At 43.5% G+C, this 15753-nt stretch overlaps 1 protein-coding gene and 1 long non-coding RNA gene across 4 annotated transcripts in view; one reads left to right on the top strand and one right to left on the bottom strand.

Annotated features, from left to right (window-relative positions):
- Positions 1-425: 425 nt before the first annotated feature.
- The window catches only part of rin2a (Ras and Rab interactor 2a), a 42152-nt gene continuing 26824 nt past the window's right edge, over positions 426-15753 (top strand). For 2 of the 3 annotated variants that reach the window (XM_069538298.1, XM_069538297.1), the window contains exons 1-2: positions 426-680; positions 7638-7729. In XM_069538298.1, the coding sequence (XP_069394399.1) occupies positions 7673-7729 (57 nt within the window). In that variant the 5' untranslated portion in view covers positions 426-680; positions 7638-7672. The remainder of the gene's footprint in view (positions 681-7637; positions 7730-15753) is intronic. The other variant, XM_069538300.1, reaches the window with a different exon arrangement.
- On the bottom strand, positions 12974-13328 carry LOC138413613 (uncharacterized). The gene is made up of 2 exons (XR_011246005.1): positions 13189-13328; positions 12974-13100 (listed from the first exon to the last, which is right to left on the bottom strand). It is a non-coding gene; the product is annotated as an uncharacterized lncRNA (long non-coding RNA).

Here is a 15753-nt window from a genome sequence, read left to right as displayed (position 1 = left end):
GTGATGCAAAATGCAAATGCATCCCTCTTGGTCCACCCTGAAAATGTTGTTGCTCTGAGCTGTAGCAGCTTTGAAGAGGGACCTCTAACATCTTCTCAGTTGGCACCGTGGAGCACGTGATCTGAAAGAGAATTCTGTTTGTTTTGTTCCTGGGTGAAGCAGGCAGCAGGAGCATCAAGTTAGTCAGAAAAACTCAACAAGCACTGCGCCTCTGTGTTTAAATTAAGATTATAGATGTATCCTTCACCAACCTTATACTAATCATATAAATATCATAAGCATTTTTAATTTTGCACTCATAGTTAATTGTGCACTCATAGTTAGTAAATACGTTGCTATGAGGGGGAAACCACGGTGAGCAACTCAACTTTTTTATTTGGATGTTTAAGAAATCCTTTATGTTTATTTTATTGTGAAAAACACAGACGGAAGTCATATGCTGTTGCGGTGCGCTTTACACGGAGGAGAACAAAGCAGCAGAGCTGAGGACCATGGACCGAGCCTGGGCAGAAAAGACTTTGTCCTCCTACCTTCCTCGTCTCAAACTATGAGAAATGTCTATTAACCATAACAGCAGTTCACAACGTCGACATGGAGCCACTATGGTAGTCCCCTTCACAGCGTCTTGTCGGAGCTGTGGAGTTTCCCTCTGCCGAACTGGAGCAACACACACTCCATAAGTAAGTAGCGTCAAAGTGAGCCGTCCTTTGTGTTGACATGTTTGTCTCCTCTGTCCAACATCGCACGTGTCTCTGTGTGCTGAGGAAGCCACTGTTAGTGTGCTCAGGGATAAATCCGTGTAATAAAGCAGGACTTCGTGTGAGGGATCCTGTGGGACGTGTTGTACAAGTTATCGCCACCTGTTGCGCGACGTCAGCGTTTGACCAGAACTGACAAAACTCCCTCTGGAGAGGACATCGACGATAATGGACCGTAATAAACAGTAATACGCAGTCATTAAAGTATACTGCACAGTATAGCACATGACTGACGGGAATATGAGAAAGTACAGTTCATATTAAAGGGTCAAACAAAGCGAAGGAACATTGATTCATAACAGAGGAGTTGTCCGTTTCTGTACATTCGTTGACTTTGTTTACTGGAAAGTGGACGTTGTGATTCCACTTTCATGGTCACGGTCTTCAAACATACTTAGAGCACACTTCTCGGTTGAGTTACACAAGTTTTTCAACAGAGCCCATGTTGAGTGGGGATTTATGATTTATATACAACCTTTTATTACAGCCAGAGCTAAAAAGGCTCTGTTGACGGGGATCAGATGAGCCAGATTAGAGAGAATAAACTAGATTCAACAAATGCCATTACATTATTGTTTAGAACCTGGGGTTAGCTAGAATAACCAAAGCAATATCCTCCAAGTCTTCATTTAAAGAAAACAATTTGATTAACCTGCCCAAAGTCTCATAGCCTGGATTAAGGTTAGTCATTCAAGACTCTGTTTCACTTGTCCCTGAATGTCTCCCTCTCACACATTGGTGTGTCATCTATTGTTTGCATGGTAAACTGGTGTTCAGGTCCAGTGAGTAAGATTTAGGTGAAAGGGATCTATTGGCAGTTATTTAATGTAGAATAATCCTCATGATGTTTTCACTAGTTCATTTCATCTAAATTGTATTTGTAGTTTTCTTTACCCCAGAAAAGGCCCTTTATATTCAAATACTTTATATTTACATCGAGGGGGTCTCTACGGAGGCCGCCATGTTTTTTACATTAGTCCAGACTGGACAAACTAAACACCTTTTGAGTTTTTATGACAATTAAAGGCTACCACAGTTTCTTTTTCACTTTTGGAAGGAGAGGGTGAGGTGAGGGGTGTTCAGCTGCAACATGCAATTTCAACACTAGATATCACAAAATTCTACACACTGTACCTTTAAAAGTTACTGCCACGTTCTTGGACTATATCCTTACCCATTATCACATGTGTTTATATATTTTGTTCTTGTGCGTGTTTGTGTGTGGGAGAAACATGAAGAAAAAGTATTTCTTGGTACCGTCCAAAACCCTGGTTTCCAATCTCCTCAGAAATCTGCTAATGTACTTAGTTCTCAGCGTCAGGGGCAACAACAGACTATAGTACTATTGTCTATCTCAAACCCAAGTCACAGGTCAGGTATGCAAGATGAGCACACTGGCTTGACTGCCTGGTTTGCCGTTTGACCACCCTCTATTGAATGTCAAGCTCACTGTATTTGCTCAAGTGGAGTGCCACAGTTATGAGTAAGGGTCATAGCAAAGTGTTGAGCCACAATAAGCTGCCAGGACAGCTCAATTGTGCTGTGGTATTTATCCTACACATCTCTGGAAGGAACACCATTCTTCGTAAAGATATTCCCTTATTTACTGTTTAGATGTTGGTAATGGAAAGAGCTGTCTATTACACTGGTCCTAAATCTCAGAGGGGTTCAGATTGGTTGAGATCTAGTGACTGGAAAGACTTAAGTATCTGTTGTCAGATGATGATGATGATACTCTGAGATGGTCTAAGCTACAACAAGAGTTGGTCAAAATGTGTTGGGATGCAGTTTCCTTTTTCATCGTGAGAATACCACAGTTCATTAAGAACATTTCAATTGTAAATTTAGACATGCGCTTCAACCTAATTTGTACAGCATCAAAACACAACATATATTATCGCAAGGCAATTTACGTTATAAGGTGAGGACCTTATAAAACTATAGAGAAATGCAGTTCCCACAAAGAGCAAGCACAAGGCGCCTGTCGAGAAAAAAATTGACCTTTAGCAAAGAGAAATCTCTGGAGCTGAGCTCAGTGTGGCTGGAAAAGAGGGGAGAGAAAATGGAGAGGAAACATGTCTAGTCTCTTGTTGCAGTAATTGCAGTCTGTGCTTCTGTCCTGCAGTTTTTCTTTTTGTATTGAAGTTTTGTATAATAAATATTCTGGAAATACGTCTGCACTATGCATAATCTGTACAAGTAATAAAGTTAAGAGAATAGTAATAGCTGTCTTGCAGTTTCCATACATACCCTTTGGAAGGATTTATATTGACATTTTAAGAAAATCACATATACTGTGATATATGCCGTTACTGATCGTGCTTTAGATTATACTGTGATATAAATTCTGGGCCATATAGCATAGCTATGTTTTCCATTTAAAAGGTGATTAAATGTCTCTGTGAAAATATCTCTATGGTTTATACAATGCTCTTTGCTTTAAAATAGTGATATAAAACATGGTGCTGAAATAAAACACAATGCATCTGTCACTCCAACATCTTTCTTTTCATCCTTCATGACCACATCAGATATCTCAAACAGTTTGAGGGGAGGGGACATCTTCCTGTTGGCAGCTATGGTTTTCAGAAGCCCTGGAAGCAGGGTGGTGCGTGCCATCTGGAACTCTGCTGTCTTGGGGTTGGAGAGTTCATTCATACTTGTACATAGTCAGAGCATCCCGAGGTCCAGGGAACGACTGCTGTGTCAGAGGCCTGTCCATACCTGGTTCTAGGCTTCATTATTTTATTAATTGCCAATTTATTTGACCTTCTATGTAAAGTGCCTTGAGATAACGTATATTATGATTTGGCGCTATACAAATAAAATTGAATTGAATTGTTGACATGTTTATAATTGATTTTCAAAAAATGATTTTTGAAATCTCAAAATTATTTAAAGGTCCAGTGTGTAAGATTTAGGTGAAAGGGATCTATCGGCAAAAACATTTATGTAGAATAATCCTCATGATGTTTTCACAAGTTCGTTTCATCTAAATTTTATGAATTGTAGTTTTCTTTACCCCAGAAAAGGCCCTTTATATTTAATACTTAATATTTACATCGAGGGGGTCCTCTCTACAGAGGCCGCCATGTTTTTTACATTAGTCCAGACTGGACACACTAAACACCTTTTGAGTTTTTATGACAACTGAAGTTCACCACAGGTTCTTTTTCATGTTTGGAAGGAGAGGGTGAGGTGAGGGGTGTTCAGCTGCAACATGCAATTTCAACAGTAGATATCACTAAATTCTACACACTGTACCTTTAAACAATCCTTGCATACATTTTTGCAGTAAATATATTGATGGTTTTATACAATGTACATGGAGCCATTCCACATTTCAACATGGGTTAATTAAATGAGTGACCTTACCCCGTACCACAACTAGGCATGTTGATTAGATTTAGCAGAACGGTGTTACCTGAATGTTTTCCTGGTAGGGTTCTGCAGGCACAGGTGAATTTAGAGAATATAGCATAACATTTAGGTGAAAGGGATCTATCGGCAAAAACATATAGTGTATATAGCGTGTGAACAAGAATGGAAGGCATTAAAAATGCTTTGGAGCACAGCCAATTTCCAGAAAAGTAGTGGGGAAAAAAAGTGAGTTCCTGGCACATATATATTTAATCCTCTGGATGTGGAACAAAATATATACTTAACAACAACACAAATCCTCAACAGAGCATGAGAAACATCATTTTAATGTAATTCGTATGAAAATCTGACTTTCCATAGTTTTCACTGGGCAGGCAGAAGAACACTGCCATTCTTTGTTTACATTCAGAATTTTCACATAATCTCAGTAAGCAGGCAAAAGGATTTGTGATAAATTGTCCCACTCTTTCATGAGTTTTGAAAAGTGCAAGTACTTATTAACCCCTGAACTTGCCCTTTACCTGAAGTAAAAACATTTAAAGATCAGTTAAGCTTACTGGGTAAGTGTATTACCTCAAGTGGTTAATAAACAGCATATCATGGAGTTTAATGTGGGGCACATTTTCTTAATTTAGACTCATTTTCATGGGAGTTGGACATTTCACCACATTTGTAGTAGTTGTATAATAGGTTTTAGAACACACTGCTGTGTAGTTGGTTTTCCATTGGATAAGACTCTACCCTACAAATTGGGGACACGCACCCAGTCATTATAAGGTGAAATGGAATGTGCTTGACACACTTTTTTGAGCTAAACATGAACATTTTGCATGGAAGAAGTTCCCTGGCTGCCATCATATTCCCCCCCCTTTAAATCATGGCCAACAGGAAATCCTGTCAGACAGGATCGAGGTGCTCAGGGATGGTGGATGCTGACTTGGTCAGGAGGTTTGCTTTCAGAGCTGCTGTTGCTAACTCGATGAACTACTTCACAACCCAGCTTGGAAGTTTTTTGGAAGTTTTGGAAAATACTTGGAAGTATTTAAGGTAATTTGTAGAGTAAAGCTTTAGCTTACTAGTTAATGAATTATTTGCAGCCCAAAGGTAAGTAGCTTCACAGTATGGTTGTTTTACTTTGACAAAAGCTTCAAAATCTTAAACTATACAGTATCTGTCTTACTGCAACCAAAATTGAGATAGATCTTTTACTATAAAATATGCAGACTGTTGAAAGGCCAGGGCTGTGTGGAGTGTCGCTAGGAAAACATCAGTTTACTAAAAACCACAGGGACCTGCCTGTTTACCAAGCCTGGACTGTGAAGGAAAAGTCTTTTTCCAACCAAAACACCCCCAGAAGTCCCCCTGCTGTTTTGTTTTGACAGGATGGGTTGGCCCAATAGAATCCCTCTAGATGTGTGACGAGGAAAGGCGGAGAAAGATAGACAAGAGATTTAAAAACAGCCATGTTTCCTGCCTGCTGTCAATCTGTGACCTCTTACTTTCCAGGAAATCGTTATGTTTTCTCGCTGTCCCTCAGTCACATAGCGAACCAGTAAATAACAGGAAAGACAAATCCAGTCTTTTTCAAAACAGTTTTTTTCCCTTACCCAACAGCTTGAATCCATTTTTGATAGGAAAGACACCTATACTTCTTGTCAGTATTCAGTACTCTGTACTCAAAAAGTACATCCCAAAAGGGGAAACTGCACTGAGGCCATGGCACACCGCAGCTCTTCATTGGAGTCCAAACTAATGACACTTTGTAGAGGATTAGTAGGTTCATAAGCCACAGTGAAGCACCCCACCTACTAAATGGTATAGGATGGTGGAGGAAAGACACATTTTTGTATGTGGATAAAGAATTTGTTTGCAAAAAATTCTTCAACAAATGCTGAACCCTCACGTCATCTATGCTGAACCTCATGACTGGATAATAGGACTTTGTTGTACTTGAACAGTGGGGGTCAGAGGCTACTTCCTTACTCTACATTTTAGTTTTTAAACACATCACTGTTAGGGCTGGGGCGATGCATCACTGTAATCGATTACATAAATATGTTGACTTCCGAAACCTGCGTTGAATGCGTTGTAACAAAAGTGGCTGCTTTTTTCGTCTTTATGGTTGTAAATCCTGGCAGCACACTTCTCTCACTGAATAAGAGAAAGTGGGAATAAAAACAAAATGAGTTAAAGCTGTTTGGTTGTTAATATTTGTTGAGATTGTTTATATTTGTAATGTAGTTATATATTAAGAAAAAAGAAGAAAAAGGGAAACTCAAACTACATCTTTTTATATTTTTTTTCTAAAATTAAACACTTTATTTTAAGATGTCTTTTTCAAAAGCTCTTAATTTTTGTTTTTAAATGCAGACCTTATTTTATTTGAAATGCAAAAAGTACACATATTTTATTATTAGAGTACCCTCCAGTTCAATGTGAAAATGAATAATAAACATTGTTGAAATACTATTGTACTTTCTTTATTTTATTTGACAGTCAGTTTTTGACTTCATACAGACATTAATACAACAACACACAGTGAGATAATAGGAGCGTTCATGTGAAGCAGTGATCAGCTGCTTCATGATGAGAGCAGAGGCTTGGTTTGTATCGAGCTGGAGTTTCTGTTTCCTAGTCCACTCTGAGCTGCTCTCATTAATAAACACTCATCACTAGTTATCAGGACCTGATCAGTACATGAAGTAACTCAGTGTTTCTTTGATTCGCTCCAGAATTTATGAGGCTGCATTTAAACATCATGAACAATAAGTCATCCACATAATGTGTGTGCTCAGTATAACATGAGACGTGATGTGAACAGTCAGGTTTAAGTGACCGGACCGACACAGATTCCTGATCGTACACCATTGATCAATAACTTAACACATGATCGTCATCTAAATAATCCCAATAAAAATGGAACAAATGAACATGAACTAGTTCATTTTCAAGTGTATGAATTGAACTAGTTCTTCTTAAGTGTGAACTGGCACAACACTTCTCGTCAGTCTCTGTTTACACCCTGAGTCACTTCCGTTGAAGTGCTCATGAAAAAGTCCATTGTAGTGGGAACTGGGGGGGAGGGGGGTTGCTGAGACACTAGTTACACATGAATTACAGGCATTCTGATGCCGTTTTAGCCTATGGATTTTTAGAATGAAATGATTAATTAACAAAGTAAAAAAAATCTCAACCATAGGTGTTTTTCGGGGTCCAAGGCAATTGCTGACCTTTGCCTAATGGTTAAGTCTGCCTCTGTCTTTGAGTCCCAGTGACACCAACTGATCAGTAGTTGAATACATTTTCTCAAGGTGGTTTTGAGATATATCACATTCACAAGAATGGGACTTATGTACCTGATGGCATATCAATATAACTGAGAAACAGAGCAGCAAAACCATATTTTCCAAATCAATTTCGACCTCATAAATCTCCTTTGAGAGTGATCTTAACTGGAATTATACAACTGTTACTCTAATGTATTTGTTTCCTTCACAGGCAGTTCAGCAGACATAGAGGACTCTACAGACATCATGCCTTCCAGTAATGTCAGTCAACCCTGCAAACGGGAGAAGGGCAGTTTCTTCAAGGTACTTGTCACATGTCTGTAATATGTGTTTTACATCATTGTTTTTTGTGCTATAATCATTAAAATTTACACAAAGGTCTTGGACAAGACTGCTGACATCTCCAGCACCAGGAGATGTGGGTGGGGTGCTACAACCCTTTTAGTGAGAGGCTAAATTCTGGACATGGTTACAGAGGAGGGGAGAGAGCTCTGTTGCATACCTTCCTGTTAAGTTTTTCATGCCTGTTTGTTCTTGTAAACCTTAATTTGTCCAGGATTGCTTAACAGAAGGAAAATTGAGAAGTGAGCACCAGACTGAGCTGTCATCAAATATTCCCACTTTACCTGCTCAATAAATTTAGAATTTGTGTCACTGGAAATTTGACGTTGATGGTTAAAGATGTGTGGTGCAGTGTCAAATTTTGTGCAATTTGGAAACATGATGCGTTCAGTGTTGATGAACTTGTTAGGAACCGGGCTTGGACACAGAGGCAGAGGCTGAGGCAGGTTTCAAGTTACTGAGTTTATTGGAGAAGTCCAACAGTATGAGCAGGCAGACAGGCAGGCAGGCGGGCAGGCAGACAGGCAGGGCTCTGGAACTGGAGTCAGGGCTGTAATCCAGCTGCTGGTCCTGAGCAGGAATACAGAGAAGTTAGGTTGCAGGCTTGCAGGACGTATACAGAAAGTAATAGTTTCGAATAGCCGCAGCTATCACTAACTTAACGGAGTCTATAGTCCGGCGCCGACTGAGAGCAGTGGTTGAGCTTAAATAGGCAGCTGGTCAATCAAGACCCCAACTCCAGCACACCAGGTTTGCATGATTAATCAGCCCTGCACCTACACACCAATAGAGAGGGAGAGAGAGAGAGACTAGTAGGCAGGTGAGGAGGAGGGCATGACAGTACCTCCCCCTCTACGGGCGCCACCTGGCGCCCTCAGGAAGCGGTCGGGGTGATCCCGGCGAAAGTCAGTGATGAGGGAGGGGTCCATGATGCTCCGCCGGGGAACCCAACAGCGTTCCTCCGGACCATAACCCACCCAGTCCACCAAGTAGTGAAAGCCACGCCCCCTACGCCGCATGTCCAGGATGCGACGCACCGTGTAAACTGGACCACCGTCCAACATCCGGGGGGGAGGGGGGGCAACAACAGGAGGAGATAGGGCACTGGACTGAACCGGTTTTAATTGTGACACATGAAAAGTGGGGTGAATCCGACGAAAGGAGGCAGGGAGCTTCAACCGGACCGCACAGGGGTTAACAATAGCCTCCACCTCAAATGGACCAACATACCGAGGGGCAAGCTTCCTAGAGTCCACTTGAAGAGGAAGATCCCTGGAGTGTAGCCATACTCTGTCCCCTGGGGCATAAGCGGGCGCTGGGGTGCGGCGACGGTTGGCCTGGACCTGAGTCCTGGAGGAAGCACGGAGCAGGGCAGCACGAGCACGCCTCCAAGTGCTATGGCAGCGACGCATATTGTCCTGGACCGAAGGGACGGTGATCTCGACCTCCTGATCAGGAAACAGTGGGGGTTCATAGCCCAGAGAACAGAGGAAGGGAGACATACCTGAGGAGGCGTTAGGGAGTGTGTTGTGGGCGTACTCCACCCAGGGCAGCCGAGCACTCCAGGACGATGGCTCCGCAGCAGAGACGCAACGGAGTGCCGCTTCCATCTCCTGATTTGCCCGCTCAGACTGGCCGTTGGATTGGGGGTGATAACCCGACGTCAGGCTGGCGGTTGCTCCAATGGCTGTGCAGAAAGCCCTCCACACCTGAGATGAAAATTGTGGCCCTCTGTCGGAGACGATGTCTGATGGCAACCCGTGGATGCGGAATACATTATGCACCAATAGATCAGCAGTCTCCCGAGCAGAGGGTAGTTTGGGCAGGGCAATGAAATGGGCCGCCTTGGAGAAACGATCAATAACAGTAAGGACCACAGTATTACCTTCAGATGGGGGAAGACCGGTTACAAAGTCCAGGGCAATGTGGGACCACGGACGACCAGGGATCGGTAGAGGACGGAGCAAACCAGAACTGCGCTTGGTGGAGGTCTTATTCCGGCAATAGACGGTGCAGGCTGCTACGAATGAGCGAGTATCCGTGTCCATGGTCGGCCACCAGAAGCGTCGCTTGAGGAATGAGATGGTGCGGTGGATCCCCGGATGACAGGTAAGGCGGGAGGAGTGTGCCCACTGCAGTACCTGAGAGCGGACAGAGTCTGGGACAAAGAGACAGTTAGGAGGTCCAGTACCTGGATCGGGCTGGGTGATCTGAGCCTGACGGACCGTGGCTTCGACCTCCCAGGTGAGAGCAGCGATGATGCAGGACTGAGGGACGATAGTCTCTGGTTCCGCGTGGAGCTCCTCCACCGTGAACTGGCGGGACAGGGCGTCCGGCTTCACATTCCTGGACCCTGGACGATATGTCAATGTAAAATTGAATCTACCCAGGAATAGGGCCCACCTTGCCTGACGAGAGTTAAGCCGCTTGGCGGTCTGGATATAGGCAAGGTTCCTGTGGTCCGTCCAGACAATGAAGGGGTGCTCCGCACCCTCCAGCCAGTGTCGCCACTCCTCCAATGCCAACACCACAGCAAGTAGCTCTCGGTTACCAACATCATAGTTCCTCTCCGGGGGATCAAGCTTGTGAGAGAAGAAAGCACAAGGATGCATCTTGTTATCTAGGGGAGAGCGTTGGGATAGTATAGCACCTACCCCAGTCTCAGACGCATCCGTCTCCACAACAAACTGAAGTGATCGGTCAGGGTAGACGAGGATGGGAGAGGAGATGAACAGGCGCTTGAGGTTGGAGAAAGCTGCCTCGGCCTCAGGAGTCCAGCGGAATGGAACTGAGGAAGAGGTGAGCGCTGTCAGAGGAGCTGCCATGGTGCTGTAGTTCCTTACAAACCTCCTATAAAAGTTGGCAAACCCGTTGAAGCGCTGCAGCTGCTTGCGATTGGTAGGAGTTGGCCAGTCCGCGACAGCAGAGACCTTGGCAGGATCCATCCGGAGCTCCCCCTTAGAGATGACGAAACCAAGAAAGGAAGTAGTAGAGGCATGAAACTCACATTTCTCGGTCTTGACAAACAGCTTGTTCTCCAGGAGTCGCTGCAACACTGAGCGAACATGCACCTGATGATCCTGAAGAGAGCGGGAGTAGATAAGAATATCATCCAAGTATACAAAAACAAAACGGCCTAGCATGTCACAGAGCACATCATTAACTAGGGCTTGGAAGACTGCTGGGGCATTTGAGAGACCAAAAGGCATAACTAAGTATTCGAAATGACCTAACGGGGTATTGAATGCGGTCTTCCATTCATCCCCCTTCCTGATGCGCACCAGATGGTAGGCGTTGCGCAGGTCCAGGGTGGTGAAGATGGAGGCTCCTTGAAGAGGGACAAAGGCAGAGTCAATGAGAGGCAGAGGATATTTGTTTTTTACTGTAATGTTGTTAAGACCTCTATAATCAACACAAGGTCTTAAGGTGCCGTCCCTCTTCCCGACAAAGAAAAATCCAGCACCCACTGGAGAGGATGATGGACGGATGATCCCAGCCGTCAGGGACTCCTGAATGTACCTCTCCATGACCAGTTGCTCTGGACGATTAAGTTTGTACAGTCGGCTGCTGGGATGAGGAGCCCCAGGCATGAGCTCAATGGCACAGTCATACGGCCGATGAGGAGGAAGAGAGAGAGCCTGCTCCTTGCTGAAGACTGGGGCGAGGTCATGGTAAACTTGGGGAACCGAGGACAGGTCCGGTGGCACCGCTACAGGCGGTGGCTCAGATGTGGGACTTTGGGCAGAACGGAGACAGTGAGAGTGGCAATATGGACTCCAGGAACAGATCTTTCCTGTAGTCCAATCAAAATGGGGGTTGTGGAGTTTCAACCAGGGAAATCCCAGGAGTAGGGGAACGTGAGGAGTGTCAATAACATGAAAACGGATCTTCTCCTGGTGATTTCCAGATAGATGTAAGGGAATGGGGACAGTTCTACGGTCGACCCTGGCCAGCAACATACCATTCAGGGCCTTGGTATCCAGTGGAACATCGAGGAGCTCCGTTTCGATGCCCAACTGCTGACAAACCCTATTGTCAATGAAACTCTCATCAGCCCCTGAGTCAATTAGTGCTGTGAACGGGAATGCCCTCCCTTGCCACAAGAGGGAGGCATCGAGTTGCGGACGTTCGGGGGGAGAGGAACTCACAACACGGCTCGACAGTAACTCTCCCACTACCGCCGAGCCGGACCTTTTACCGGGCGGATGGGGCAGTTAGCAATGAAATGACCAGCTCGGCCACAGTACAGGCAGGACTGGGTCTTCATTCTGCGGTCTTTCTCACCGGAGGACAGACGGAGACCGTCCATTTGCATGGGCTCTGGTTCAGAAATCATCGGCTTTTCTCGCTGGAACCCGAGGGAAGTCAGCTGTTCAGAGCGACAGTAACCCGGGGAAACAGCGGAGTCCTCACGCCACAGCAGGAGTTGATCGCTGGTTTTAATGGCGAGTTGAATGACCTCATTCATTGTCTTGAACTCTCCCCGGAGTGCAATCTCCCTCCCAATGTCCCGGTTTAAGCCATTCTGGAACGCCGTGATCAGTGCGGCTTCGTTCCAGCCCGACTCCACCGCCAAACCTTGGAAGTGAATCACAAACTCCCGGACTGTCAGACCTCCCTGGCGGATCCTAGAGAGCTGCTGCCCGGCTTGCTGACCCCGTATCGGGTGATCAAACATCCGCTTGAGCTCAGTAGCGAAGGCATCGGCAGACACGGCCAGCGGAGAGTTTTGCTCGAAGAGGGCATTATATAAGCTGAGCGGACGGCCCTCTAATAAGTTGACCAGGTAAGCGATCTTAGCATTATCACTAGCATATGTAATGGGTTGTGCATTGAAGGCTAACTGGCATTGGGTGAGAAACTGGCGACAGGTGTTGGGATCCCCAGAGTACTTAGCTGGTGGAGGAATCCGGGGTTCCAGGACAGCAGAGGCTGGTTGTGCGGCTGGAGGGGCTTGTTGAACTGGAGCAGAGACCTGAGCAGCGGGGGTAGGAACTGTGTCCAGCCGAACGATGAGAGCCGACAGGGCGGTGGTGATCTGATCCAACCTGTCGCTGATATCCGTCAGAGCCTTGTCGTGATGACCCAGATGTGCTTCCTGGTGAGTCATTGCCTCTCTGAGGGACTCAGCTTGCTCTGCCAAGTCCATTGTGGCCGGACTATACTGTTAGGAACCGGGCTTGGACACAGAGGCAGAGGCTGAGGCAGGTTTCAAGTTACTGAGTTTATTGGAGAAGTCCAACAGTATGAGCAGGCAGACAGGCAGGCAGGCGGGCAGGCAGACAGGCAGGGCTCTGGAACTGGAGTCAGGGCTGTAATCCAGCTGCTGGTCCTGAGCAGGAATACAGAGAAGTTAGGTTGCAGGCTTGCAGGACGTATACAGAAAGTAATAGTTTCGAATAGCCGCAGCTATCACTAACTTAACGGAGTCTATAGTCCGGCGCCGACTGAGAGCAGTGGTTGAGCTTAAATAGGCAGCTGGTCAATCAAGACCCCAACTCCAGCACACCAGGTTTGCATGATTAATCAGCCCTGCACCTACACACCAATAGAGAGGGAGAGAGAGAGAGACTAGTAGGCAGGTGAGGAGGAGGGCATGACAGAACTCTGAATAAACAGGCAACCAAAGCTTTGTAGAAGTGACAGTTGCGACTCATCCACGTGAGGAATGCTGTCAATCACGACAAAGGGTGCATTCACGACAACTGATGTTTGCAGTTACAGGTGACTTTTATAGTTTTAGAAAAAAAGGCCATTCTGTTTGAATGGAACACTAAGACAGGCAGGTTTAGAATGGACATTGCAATGGTAAGTAAAATAAAAGACAGAGTATTTAGTAGGAACTATGTTATTGAGAAAAAATACAAAAGGAATCATAAGGAAATCTCCCCAAAAAAGAGAAGCGAAAATAAAAACATAAACATCCACATTAAAAGTAAAACACAACAAACACAGTGAATGAGAAAAATAGGACGATTCAATGTCCCAGATCATTTAAATGCTAGTACCACAATACCAGCATACGTTAGTATACAAAAGATACGAAAAGATACCAGAATAAATAATGCCTCAATGCACAAATTGTAACTAGTGTGGCTCACCAAAACCCTCTAAATTCATGAATTTAACATTGGAAGGAGAGAACAGTTCTGCAATATGATCATTTTATAACAGAGCTTCATACTGTAAATTGAATGATTATGGGCAGTGAGTTGGCGATTTGTTTAATGTGTGAATGTCTGACTTTGACTGGAGACTCTATTCATACAAAATACTGCCCCTGAATGTGATTTGATATTCCATTTTATAAGCGTGTAAAAGTATTTTGTTAACCATTGTAACCCAAACCTCAACATGACCTGCTGCAATATATCAATGATGTTCCTTTACGTTAAAGGAAAAGAACATAAGAAAATTAAACTTATTTGAAATATTCAATGCCAGTATTCAGAAAAAATAATTGTAAAAGGCATTTACAATTTCAAATGGATTTCTGTATGTTTTATATTTATCATAAAACTGTGAATACATTACAGGATAAGTGTTTTTCTTGTTTAATGGCTGGTTTATTATATCGCTGTTATTTTAATCTTTTGTGAGCTTTCATTAATCCTGTTTGGGAAATGTTTTAATTTTTATAATTCTGTATCTCATATAAATGGACAGATTAACGGTTTTACATATATGATGGCTGGTTTTCAGATATGTTTAGTAAGCCATGGTGTATTTCAATTCAATTTTATTTGTATTGTGCCAAATCATAATATACATTACATATACATTATTTCATTATCTCATTAGTAAGTGCGTTGCAATCAATCAAATTTTATTTGAATAGCCCATATTCACGGATCACATTTTGTCTCAAAGGTCTTAACAAGGTGTGACTTCCTCTGTCCTTAGCTCTCAGCTAGAGTGAAGTAAACCTCAGCTAGAGTAGAGTTAATCACCCCATAAAATACACTAGAGGGAAAATACATAGAAACCTCAGGAAATATGAAAGAATTCACCTTACTTTTAACTGGACATTGATTACTTCTATGTCAACACACCATCAAATATATGTGAAGGAAAATAACTGTCTTTAGGGCTCAGATTTTTTACAAAGTACATCCAAGAATTGATTTACAAATGGTGACAGGACGTCAGAGAGCAGAGGAAGTTAGAGGGTTTATGTATTTCAATATTCCTGTTGAGTTAAAGGTTCAGTGTGTAGAATTTAGTGACATCTAGGGGTGAATTTGCATGTTGCATAGTGCAGCTGAATATCCCTCACCTCACCTCCACCCTCCCCTTCCAAACATGAAAGAGAACCTGTGGTAGCCTTTAGTTGTCGGAAAAACTCTAAAGGTGTTTAGTTTGTCCGGTCTGGGCTACTGTAAAAAACATGGCAGGCTCCGTAGAGAGGACCCGTTCACGATATAAATATAAAGTATTTCAATATAAAGAAAACAGCCATTAATATGATTTAGTCACTAGAAATATGTTGTATTCAATTTCCACCAATAGATCCCTTCACCTAAATCTTACACACAAAAAACCTTTTATTTGAAATGTTTACTAACTAACCATTACATTTTTGAAGCCAGAGTCAAAATCACATTATAATTATAAGGAAAATGGAGTATAAAGAATTAATGAGGTGTGGGTATTGATGTTTATAAAGCAATGTCTTGCACTAGAACCTGGGTACTTAGACAGTCACTTGGTATTCTGTGGTTTCTGCGAGGGTGTGTTTTCGGTGAGTTTGTCATACCACAGATATGCAATATTTCCCTCACTGCATGGCTGCTTTCGAGACTTGTAGGAGTTCCTATTGACATTGATGGATGGCTTCTAGGAAGTCTTTACTCACTATTTAGTTTATCTTTGTAGTAAAAAAACAGAGAGGTGGAGCTTTACATTAAGCTTTAGTTAGGTAAAAAAAGATTACGCACTGTAGGTCATCTGATATGAACATTCGATTTTTCCTTTAAGGAAATTTC

The sequence above is a fragment of the Paralichthys olivaceus genome, chromosome 14 (genome assembly GCF_024713975.1).
Source record: "Paralichthys olivaceus isolate ysfri-2021 chromosome 14, ASM2471397v2, whole genome shotgun sequence".
NCBI classification, from domain to species: Eukaryota; Metazoa; Chordata; class Actinopteri; order Pleuronectiformes; family Paralichthyidae; genus Paralichthys; species Paralichthys olivaceus.
This window is presented reverse-complemented; position numbering and strand designations above follow the sequence as displayed.